This window comes from Herpailurus yagouaroundi, unplaced genomic scaffold (genome assembly GCF_014898765.1).
Source record: "Herpailurus yagouaroundi ecotype Mexico unplaced genomic scaffold, PumYag 184, whole genome shotgun sequence".
NCBI lineage: Eukaryota > Metazoa > Chordata > Mammalia > Carnivora > Felidae > Herpailurus > Herpailurus yagouaroundi.
In genome coordinates, this window is record NW_024412415.1 from 10,394,318 (window position 1) to 10,406,408 (window position 12,091).

General features: G+C 38.5%; 1 protein-coding gene across 4 annotated transcripts in view; it reads left to right on the top strand.

The window, feature by feature from the left end:
• The first annotated feature begins 1,643 nt into the window (after nucleotides 1–1,643).
• Nucleotides 1,644–12,091, top strand: part of WDR76 (WD repeat domain 76) — a 62,676-nt gene continuing 52,228 nt past the window's right edge. The window contains exons 1-3 of one of the 4 annotated variants that reach the window (XM_040492515.1): nucleotides 1,646–1,959; nucleotides 2,592–3,002; nucleotides 10,809–10,901. In XM_040492515.1, coding sequence (XP_040348449.1) covers nucleotides 1,702–1,959; nucleotides 2,592–3,002; nucleotides 10,809–10,901 — 762 coding nt within the window. In that variant the 5' untranslated portion in view covers nucleotides 1,646–1,701. Of the gene's footprint in view, nucleotides 1,960–2,591; nucleotides 3,003–10,808; nucleotides 10,902–12,091 lie in introns of all 4 variants that reach the window. The other 3 variants (XM_040492516.1, XM_040492518.1, XM_040492517.1) reach the window with 3 other exon arrangements.

A 12,091-nucleotide genomic window follows, 5' to 3' on the forward strand; every position in this document is an offset into this window, starting at 1 on the left:
GTTATTGCGCATGTTCACAGGCTTCTCTAGCTTCCTCAGTCTCGCAGTGTTTGGACGGAACTTCCGGCGGGAAATTGCTTCCCGTTGGGATTTGCTGTTAAGCTCCTGTGGCGAGGAAGGTCCGAATTAAGGGGTCCCTCTTAAGTTGGTTTGAAGCTGAGGAAAATGGGATAGTGATCAATAAGAAGTTGAGCAGATAGTGAAGGGCAGTTTGTCCATATTGTTGACAATTCAGAATTGGAGTTTAAGGAGCATAGAAGCCCTGCTAATAGCACCTGATTAGCTCAGTCGATGAAGCCGAGTGAATTGTGGTGGGATATTTTTTGGTCCCGCGAGGGCAGGTGGTGGTGATTTAGGCCATTGCCATTAAAAAAAAAAATCCTCCAAGGGGCCTGGAGCGATGTCTGAGGTCAGAACAGTGTACTTTCAGGCTTAACAGTTTTTTCAATTTCTCAAGACCGTCCATTAAAACATTCCTGGCTAGACAGTGTATTTAAGTCCATAAGTATTTATAAAGTACTTGATGTGTTTACCGTGCTTAGCTCCCTAAGGAGTATGGAGCATTGTCTAAAGGTTTAAGTTTTGTTAGGGAATTCTTACAGTGCATACAGAATCGTAACAAATAGTAATTTACTAGCTGGGTTTGTAAAAAATATTGGGTGATTGTAAGTCAGAATACATTTCACCATAGAAAGGATTTTATAAATGCTGTGGTAGGGAGAGATGGCACAGCATGTACAGTCTTGAAATTCAGAGATATTTTGGTACATATCAAACACTGAAAAGTATGAATAATTTTTATTACTAAGGAAACTATGAAAGTATAAACTATGAAAAGTTTATTAGTAAGTTTTGAGTCAAGCAGTGGTGAAAGTTTGGCAGGAACTACATCATGGAAGGCCCTAAAGTTAATGTTAATAGGATTAGTTCTCAAATTATTTCACCTGTGTTATTGGGTCTAGGCTGGGAGAGTAAATAAAATTGGGCAAATCTGGAGCCAGGAACAATGGAGGGCCCAGGTAACCAACCAGGGAAGTAATTTTGGGCTAGATAAGGATCTTAAAAATAGAGTACATAGAAATTTATATTTTGAATTTAACAGCTCCAAAACCGTGCTGTCCAGAGTAAATCTGATGGGAAACCAATTGTTTTGACTCATGGCAACCCGGGGCGGGGGTTAATATGGCTGTAACTAAAAATTACAGGGCACTAAAATCTTATTTATGTTACTTTGTGATACAAAAATGATTTCACAACCTTTCCCAAGCCTTTGGGCTTTATACGGTCATTATTAGGATCTCAGTTAATTGGTGGGCATATGATCAAGTAAAATTTAAATCAGTTTATCAACTCTTGAAAAAAAATCAAAATACTTCCCTTCCTAGGAAGAAGGTAGTATGGTAGCCATATGGCATAATTTTCTCGTGTTGGGGTTATAAAGAACCAGGGAGCCCAGGTAAAGGGTGCATGTTGATTTCGATTTTCCCCGCTCTCTATCCATAAGTGCGTCTGAATCTTTTCCAGGCTCCCATTGCCAGGCAAGGTGGTTTTTCCAAGGTGGCGCAGAAGCGCCATTGTTTTTCAAAGCGAGATACTGGCATCAGCAGCATCAAAAATCCCGGGATCAAAGGTAAAAATGTGGATTCAGTCCAATCGCATCCCTAAAGAATTTGAGTTTTGATTGAGGCTGGTGAGCTTGACATGTATAGAGACCACCGTAATGCCCGTGCGCGGAGGCCCCTCCATCGGCCAGCTGGCGTCAGAGCCGGTCTGCGTAGCCCGCCAGGGCCCGCCCCCGCCCCCGCTCCCGTCCCCGCCCCGCTGCTCCTCCTCTACCCCCTGCCAGCACCTCCCGCCGAGATCTTGGCGGGAAGACGCCCGCTGCTAAGCCGCGAAAAGATGGGGTCGCGCTCAGCCAGCGAAGAAAAGGCGGGCTCCAGACAGCGACTCCAGGTGAAGGTGAGAAACGTCTGTTGTTCTCGGCTGTACTCCTGCCTCAGTGTTCGCGAGGGATTGCCGGGCACAGGCCTGGGAGGACACGAGGATTTGGCACCTTCCACCTTCGCACTCCAGAACTATTTTCAAAATTGCTCCTTGGGGCATCTCTCAACTAATGGGTTTTTCGGGGTGTTGCTTCAAAAGATAATTGAGGATACCTGCCCTGATTTTCCTCTATGGAAACTAGACCTTCAGTGTTGAGGAAGGTTTTTACCAATGACCCCCAAAATAGGGGCAGAGTGGGATCAGGGACCCTGCACTTGATTTTGAAGCAGTTAATGCCGGCTTCTCTGGAAATTCCAGTTACTCAGAAACTGACAGTTGCCATAGTCTCCTCAGTTATAGATGTACTTATTATATTGTTATATGTCTGCAGACTCATGGGTAAGAAATGCGCCCAGTATAATAATTAAATTCAGGCTATGAATTGGGTATTCAGATTATGGTGGGGAAAAAAGTTTCCTTACAAGCTAACAGTTTGGATTTATATTTTCATCAGGAATTAAGAATTAGATTTATTTTACACAGATCTGTAAGAGGAGGCATAGGATCTGGGGTTTTAATGCTCTGCTTTCTTTTATTGACCCAAATAGGTGAATGAATATAAAGAAAACCAAAACATCACTTGTGTATCTCTGAGACCAGTACAGACTACAGTTTTAGGAAAAACACCTAAGGTGTATCTTGTCCCGTTTTCACTCAGTAATTATAAGTCAGACCAATTTAAGCACCCCAAATCCCTATTGAATAAGAATTCTAACAATGAATTTGTATGTAAGAAATGTAAGAAGACTGAAATAAGGAAAACTTGCAGGAGGCTTTTAACTCCAAAGATGGAAGCCACATCCTCCAAGACAGAATCCACCTTGCAAAAATCATCCTTAGATGTTTGTACTGAAAGTAACAAGCGACAACACAAGAGCACTTCAGATACAGTGATTCCCAGTGTTGATATGGAAAGCATTCAGAATCTAGACAGTGATGAAGATACCACAGTAGGCCTGGTAAGAATTTAATTACTAGCTTATTCAAGTTTTTCTTATTTTACAGTTTGAAGTTCTGATAAGTTTACACAGTCCAGGGTCTATGTATATTTAATTGAAATTTTATTTTTTAAATGCTTAACAGATTACTTCCTTGGTTAATTTTGCTCTTGGTTTTGATTTGTCCAGGAGAGGATTGACTTAATTTTCATTCTGTTTCCCTTTTTCTTCCTCTCAGTTTTTTGTAAATATTTTTGGGTTTACTCATGCTTTATGGTGTCTTGCTCATTTTTACATATTTACGCACAATGTGCCAGAAGAACTTGGCCTGTGGGACGTATGGCGTTTGAGTGACCCTTGATATCAGGGCAGGAAAATTATCATTAATTGATTAATATAGCTGAATATTTCCTCTAAATACAACAAGGGGAAAAATGATGGAGTAGAGAAGATACATGGAAAAAAACCTTATTAGTTCTATTTAAAATAATAGTTTGAATCAGTTTAAGAAATTAGGCATCTAATTTTGGGGCTTCTATTACCTATCAGGGTGTTGTACTTCATTTAAAGTGACATATTTTGTGCAAGACAAGATGAAACCATACCACATGTCAAAAAGTTGATGGAACAGAAAGTGATGGTAGAGAAAGATAGGATAATTGTGGTGGTGTTCTTTTGAAATAGGAATTCAATTTATGCTTTGTTGTCTCAGAGATAAGAACTAGGACCTTGATGGGAACTCATGGGTTAAGTCATTAGTGCATTGGATTGGGGATTGAAAGCTTAAATTTTAGACGTGGCTGCTTCTAAGACACCTTGTGATTGTAAGCAAATTGCCTCTAAGTGAGGGAATTCAATAAGGCCCGAGATTCTCAACCTTTAGCCTATATCAGAATTGCCTGGAGAGTTGTTAAAACTCCATTGCAGGGCTCCATCACTAGAGTTTCTGATTCAGAAGTTTTGGAGTGGAGTAAGGAATTGGCATGTCTAACACGGTTTCCTAGAGATGCTATTGGTTCAGACTGGCATTTTGAGAACCAATGGATTAGATTATTTCTTTGGCCTCTTTGACTATAAGATTCTCAGTATATGAGGCTAAAGTAGATTTTTATTTTTTAATTTATTTTAAAGTTTTTTTTTGTTTTTAATTTTAATTCCAATATAGTTACCATACAATGTTATATTAGTTTCAGGTGTACAATATAGTGATTCAACAATTCTGTATACTACTCAGTGCTCATCATAAGTGTACTCTTAATCCCCTTCACTTATTTTACCTATCCCACTACCCACCTCTCCTCTGGCAACCATCTGTTTGTTCTTTATAGTTAAGAATCTGTTGTTTGGTTTATCTGTCTCTTTTTTTTTCTGTGCTTATTTGTTTTGTTTTTTAAATTCTGCATGTGAGTGAAATCATATGGTATGTGTCTTTCTCTGACTGACTTCACTTAGCATTATACTCACTAGCTCCATCCATGTTACTGCAAATGGCGAGATTTCATTCTTTTTTAAAAAAAATTTTTTTTAATGTTTATTTTTGAGAGAGAGAGAGAGAGAGAGAGCGAGCGAGCGTGAGAGGCAGAGGGGCAGAGAGAGAAGGAGTCCCAGAATCTGAAGCAGGCTCCAGGCTGTGAGCTGTCAGCACAGAGCCCAACATGGGGCTCGAACTCAGACTGTGAGATCATGACCTGAGCTGAGGTCAGACACTGACTGAGCCACCCAGGTGCCCCATGATTTCATTCTTTTTTATGACTGAATAATACTCCATTTCATGTATATACCACATCTTCTTTTCCTTTTTTTTTTTAAATTAAGATTTAAAGATTTTTTTAAGTAATCTCACCCATTGTAGAGCTCGAACTTATAACCCCGAGATCAAGAGTGCCATGTTCTGCTGGCTAAGCCAGCCAGGTACGCCCCCACCCCCCGATCTTTATCCATTCATCTATCAAGATTTTAATTTGATTTAAGGATATAGAGTCAGAAATTAGAACATTTCTAAGTAAGTACTGAAGCTAGTCAAGTAGAGTTATAAATGCCCAGCATACATTTTCTTCGGACAAACTGAAAGATCTAACATCTTTTATACGACATTTCATTCTTTTCTCTTCCTTTTCATTAGTTATCTTTTTGGAGTTAAAATGACTAGGTTTTGTGGTACCATGCTTGAGAAACAATATTTTATTTACAAGCTTATTTCTTCTCCAAATGAGGGGAGGCTTTTTTCACAGCACAGACAAGTGTATTAGCCTATAAGTCTAGAATTTTATTCTGTTTTCTGGGAAACTTGGAAAATTTTATCTCTCAGCACTTTTATTAAATGTTTTAACTTGATAGAGAATTTCTTAACAGTTAGCTTTATTTTAAGTTTTGAAAACATTTTGGGCTTACAGAAGAGTTGCAAAAATAATACAGAGAATTCTGATATACGTGTCATTCACATAGCTTCCTATTGTGTTAATACCATACATAACCATAGAACACTTATCAAACAAAGAAATTAACCTTGGTAGAATAATATTAACTAAAGTACAGACTTGATTAGGATTTCACTGTTTCTTTTCTCTAATATCCTTCTTCTGTTCCAGTATCCAGTTTAGGATTGCACAATGCATTTAATAGCCGTGTTTCTGTAGTCTCCTCCAGTCTGTGACAGTTCCTTAGTCTTTCATAACCTTGGCACTTTTTTTTAAATGATTTTTATTTATTTTTGAGAGAGAATGAGTATGAGCGGGGGTGGGGGGGGAGAGGCAGCAAGAGAGGGAGACACAGAATCTGAGGTGGGCTCTAGGTGCTGAGCTGTCATCACAGAGTCTGATGCAGGGCTCTGACTCGTGAACCTTGAGATCATGACCTGAGCTGAAGTCAGATACTTAACTGACTGAGCCACCCAGGCGCCCCATAACCTTTAGCACCTTTAAAGAGTACTGAATAGTCATTTTATGTAATGTTCCTCAATTTGAGTTTGTCTATTTTCTCAAGATTATATTAAGGCTTTGCATTTTTGGGGAAGGATACCACAGAAGTGAATGTGCCCTCCTCAGTGCATCATATTAGGGTATCTGTGATGTTGATATATTTTACTGGTGATGTTGACCTTGATCATTTGGCTAAGGTGGTATCTGTCAGGATTCTCTAATGGAAACAATATTTTTCCCTTCGTAATTATTAAATATTTGGAGGGAGATGGTTTCAGACTATGCACGTATCTGGTTTCTATCATCAAGCATATATTTTTATTGAAATAAATTTTACATAACATAAAATTAACTATTTAAAAGTATACAGTTCAGTGGTTTTTAGTATATATACAGTACTGTACAATCATTACCACTGTCTAGTTTCAGAATATTTTTTTCACTATGAAAAGAAACCCCTGCCAATTAACAGTGACTACCAACTTCCCCACCTCCCTAACGCAGCCCTGGAAACAGCTAATCTACTTTCTTTGTCTATATATTTGCTTATTCTGGACATTTCATGTAAATGGAATCATATAGTACATGGCTTCTTGTGTCTGGATTCTTTGAGCATAATGTTTTTAGGGTTCAGTCTTTCCTAAAAATTAATTTTTTTTAACACTTACTATTTTTAAGAGACAGAGACAGAGCAGGAGCAGGTCAGGGTCAGAGAGAGAGACAGAATCTAAAGCAGGCTCCAGGCTCTGAGCTGTCAGCACAGAACCTGATGTGGGGCTCGAATTCATGAACCATGAGACAATGACCTGAGCTGAAGTGGGATGCTTAACTGACTGAACCACCCAGGCGCCCCTAAAAATTAATTTTTTAAATATTTGTTTATTTTGAGAGAGAAAAAGAGAGAGAGGGAGGGAGGGGCAGCGAGACAGGGAGATAGAGGATCCAAAGCGGGCTCTGTGATGAGAGCAGAGAGCTTGACACAGGGCTTGAACTCACGAGCTGTGAGATCATGACCTGAGCTGAAGTCTGATGGTTAACCAACTGAGCCACCCAGGCACCCCTTGTATGAATTCTTTAAAGTATTTTCTATATATAAGGTCATATTTTGGCAATAAAGATGGCTTTACTTTTTCCTTTTCAATCTGGATGTCTTTTATTATTATTTTTTCCCAATTGTCCTGTCCTATTTGTCCTAGAATTTCCAGTACAGTGTTGAATAGAAGTAGCAAGAGCGGACATATTTTCTTAATCCTGAGCTTTAGGGGAAAAGCTTTCAGTCTTTCACCATTAAGTATGATGTTAGCTGTGAGAAACATCTATTTTCAAGAAACTTTTATCTCCAATTGATTATAGATTCATAGCAATTTGCAGAAATAGTATGGAGAGGTATCATGTACACTTCACCCAGTTTTTCCCAATGTGTACATCTTATATAACTATATCACAATATCAAAACTAGGAAATTCACATTGGTACAAGGTGTGTGTATAGTTCTGTATCATTTTATCACATATTGTTAATACAACTATCACCATAATCAAGATATAGAACTATTCCATCTCTACAAAAATCTCCGTTAGGCTAATTTTTAAAATTATTTATTTATTTTAAGTAGGGTCCAGGCCCAATGTAGGGCCTGAACTCATGACCCTGAGATCAAGAGTTGCTTGTTCTACCAACTGAGCAAGCCAGCTGCCCCAGGCTATTTGTTTTTTTGTTTCCAGGCTTTTTTTTTTTTTTTTTAATTTTTTTACATTTATTTATTTTTAAGAGACAGAGATAGAGCACATGTGGGCGAGGGGCAGAGAGAGGACGCACAGAATCCGAAGCAGGCTCCAGGCTCTGAGCTGTCAGCACAGAGCCTGATGCGGGGCTCGAATTCACAAACCGTGAGATCATGACCTGAGCTAAAGTCGGGCACTCAACTGACTGAGCCACCCAGGCGCCCCACCAGGCTATTTCTTTGTAGTTGTGCCTATAGCTCTCCCTCTCATCCTCCTTTGCCCCTGACAACTGCTAATTTGTTCTTCATATCTCCAGTTTTGTCATTTTGAGAACAGTACATGAATAGGTTCATACATTGTTTGCATTTTTGGCATCAAGCATTTTTTTTTAAGTTTATTTATTTTGAGAGTGAGAGAAAGCATGAGCAGAGGAGGGGCAGAAAGAGGGGAGAGAGAATCACAAGCAGGCTCTGCACTGCTGGTGTGGAGCCCAATGTGGGGTTTGAACTCAGGAACTGAGAGACCATGATCTGAACTGAAGTCAGACGCTTAACTAAGTGAGTCAACTAGGTGCCACAAGCTTTTAATCCAAGTTATTTCTTTGATTATTTTTTTTAAATAATTTTTTAAAGTTTATTTATTATGAGAAAGAGAGAATATGAGTAGGGGAGGGGCAGAGAGAGAAGGAGAGAGAGAGAATCCAAAGTGGGCCCTGCACTGCCAGCTTGGAGCCCAAAGTGGGGCTTGAACTCACGAACTGTGAGGTTGTGACCTGAACTGAAACAAAGAGTTGGTCACTTGATTGACTGAGCCACTCAGGCACCCCTGATTTTTTTTTAACTTTATTTTGAAAGAGAGAGGGAGTGCACGTGAGTGGGGGAGGGGCAGAGTGAGAGGAGAGAGTGAGAATCCCAAGCAGGCCCAGTACTGCCAACATGGAGCCCGATGTGGGGCTCTAACTCATGAACCATGAAATCATGACCTGAGCCAAAGTTGGACACTTAACTGACTGAACCACCTAGGCACCCCACTTCTTTTATTTTTTAAACATGGCATCCCTTGTTTTGTGGATGCAATAACTTTTTTTTTTTAATGTTTATTTTGAGAGAGAGTGAGTGAGCAGGGAGGGGCAGAGAGAGAGAGAAAATCTCAAGCAGACTCTGGCACTGTCATTGCAGAGCCCAGTCTGGGGCCCGAGCCCACGAACCGTGAGATCATGACTTGAGCTTAAACCAAGAGTTGGATGTTTAACCAATTGAGGCACCCCGGTGCCCCAGGATGCAGTAACATCTTAAGTGTCTGAAGATAGTGGAGTTTTTTTTAACTTCTTTTTCCTATAATATGTTTACTTCGAGTGCCCCCTTTCCTGATGTTTTTTGATTGGTCTTCCTCTTACATGTTGTAAGTTTTTGAGAGGTGGGTAATGGGTAAGAATAGTTTGAATTACACATACCACTTAAGAAAACTGATCATTTGTCTTAGTAAATTTTCTTCTGTCGTAAGTAGAATCATTTAAATGAGTTCCTTTGATTTCAGTGTGTAGCATTTTGAAATAGAATCTTAGAAAGCCTTTGATGATGATGATGGTGATGTTTTTCTCTGAAAGCAGTTGTAAAGGCGATGACAACATAACCTTTTACCTTTGCTGTCATTGTTATTTTGTGTGTATGAGGAAAATTTTTTATTTTGGTCCAAGTAATACATGTACATCCACATTTAAGTCTTATAATTCCACACATGTGTACATATACATGTATATATATATACACACACACACAAAGATAATTCCATATGTACACACACAGATACTCAGAAACAAACCAAAACACCCAGCAGTTTTCTGCCACATACTTCTCTGTGATTGTTGCTGCCCAATAGCCAAATTGCACTTTCAGCTGTTTTAGTTTTTATTCCCTCCATGTTATCCGTTGACTTAACATGGAAGATGAAGACTTGTTTCATTCACACTATGCCTTATGCACATGTGCCTACCCACTCCTTTCCCTTCTCATCTCCTTATTAGGTACAGCCCAAGCTCTATCAGAGTTGTAGGAAGGAATTCTAATGGCTTCATATGTATATATATTTTTTTCAGGAAACATATCCTGGGTCCCTTCATCTTTCTACTTCATTCTGGACAGTTTAGCCCTTTTTTAGCCTTTCTTTTTACCATTTTCCTTTGAATTTCTTTTATCTCTCCTCTACTGGAACTTCTGCATCCTGGATTCTGTCTTGGGTCTTTCTTTTTTTAGAGTATTCTTCCATTTTGGTGAAATGCTGCTTATAGTAGCTTCCTGAGAAAAGGTGTATGAGAGGTAGTTTACATGTCTGAAAAAATCTTTATGCTGTACATTTGATTGATGGATTAATTGGATTTAGAATTGTAAGTTGAAAATAATTTTTCCTTAAAATTTTAAACACACTTTTCTATTGTCTTCCAGTTCCCCTCGATATTGGGAAGTTAGTGTCATTCTGATTCTTGTGTGATTTTTTTTCAAACTTTTTAAAATCTCACTTATCTCAAGTGTTAAGAAATTTTGTGATAATGTGTATAGACTTTGATCTTTTTTCATTTGTTGTGCTGCATACTCATTGGGCCCTTTTAATCTGGAAACACATGTCTTTAGTTTTGAGAAACTTTCTTATATCTCTAATAATTTTCTCTTTCATTTTTTCTGCTCGTCTTTTTTTACCTCTATAACTATTAGTTGGATATCAGACCTGCAAGCTTTATTTTTTTATTGTCTTTTCTTCCCATGTGTTTATCTCATTTGTTATTGTTCTTTTTTTTCTAAATTTTCTTAATCCTTTCAGTGAATTTAAAATGTTCTGTTACTGAGTGTTTTCTTGTTTTGTTTAATAAAAAGTTAACTTTGAGTAATAGTACAGTTAATGCCCAGTAGGAAATAATTTGCTATTAAGTTACACTACTTGACTTCTGATATATCACTTGTTATCTAATCGAGAAGCCATACAGATATCTTTGATTATCCCAAATTCAAACTCTTACACTCAGTGTCCAATGCAGCAAAGATTATGTGCCATTTGGTACGATAGCATGAAATGAATAGAACAGGTACAATTTGAAGGAAAGTATACATTTGAGAATTCAACACCTTGTTTTGTGAGGTGCTTTTGCTATGGATCATGCAAAGTAACAGAATTTTTTTGGTGTAATTTCATAGGATGAATTTTCAGGATTGTCACCGTATGAAAGGAAGAGACTGAAGAACATATCAGAAAATGCAAACTTTTTTGCTTCTCTTCAGTTGTCTGCGGTTTGTGTGGAATTTTTTTTTTATTTAAAAATTTTTTAATGTTTTATTTTATTTTTGAAAGAGAGAAACGGAGTGTGAGGAGGGGAGGGGCAGAGAAAGAGGGAGACACAGAATCTCAAGCAGGCTCCAGGCTCCAAGCTGTCAACACAGAGCCCGATGCAAGGCTCAAACTCATGCCTACTTAAGTCCGATGCTTAACCGACTGAGCCACCCAGGCCCTCTTGGAATTTCTAATTAAAAGCAAGATGCCATTCTTGCCAGTAGGTCAATAAAATACTGGTAGTATCAGGTTTCATAGTGTCAGATAAGGGAGGGTAAAATTAGGAGCAAGTTTTGCACTTAATAGGAAGTGGTTACCATATTTTATTGATTTTAAGACTTTTTAAAAAAATTTTAATGTTTTTGAAATTGGCATCTGGAAACTATTACTGGCAGCTCTCTCCCCTGCACCACTGTTGTTGGTACATAAAATAATGGTGTCTTATGAGTGGTTGTCTTGGATTCAGAGGAACAGGGTATGTTCTGAGTGATTGCTTTACCTAAAGGATAAGGGAGATGTAGGAGGAATGAATTGAGGGATGTGTGGTATGGGAGTGAAAGGACAAGCTTTTTATTTTTATTTTTTTAAATCTTTAGCTTTAAGAATAGGTGGAAATATGCTGTGTATAGTGAGTTTTTTTTTTTAAAGTTTTATTTATTTATTTATTTATTTATTTATTTATTTATTTAGAGAAAGAGGCGCAAGTAGGCGAGGGGCAGAGAGAGAGGTGAGAGAGAGAATCCCACAGAGCCCAACACGGGGCTTGATCCCATGAATGGTGCCATCATGACCTGAGCTGAAATCAAGAGCCAGGTGCTTGACCAACTGAGCCTCCCAGGTGCCCCAGTATACTGTGAGCTTTAAGGATAAATGGTCAAGATAATATGCTAATGTTTTATAATCATCATGACTAAAGGTATAATTTACATTATGTCTTCACACTGGGGGTAAAACTTTGGTGTATGAGAGAATAGCTCTTTATTATTATTATTTTTTAGTAAAAAAAAATTTTTTTAACAATTATTTATTTATTGAGACACAGAGATAGAGTGTGAGCGGGGAGGGGCAGAGAGAGAGGGAGACACAGAATCTGAAGCAGGCTATAGGCTCTGAGCTGTCAGTGCAGAGCCCAATGTGGGGCTCAAACCCA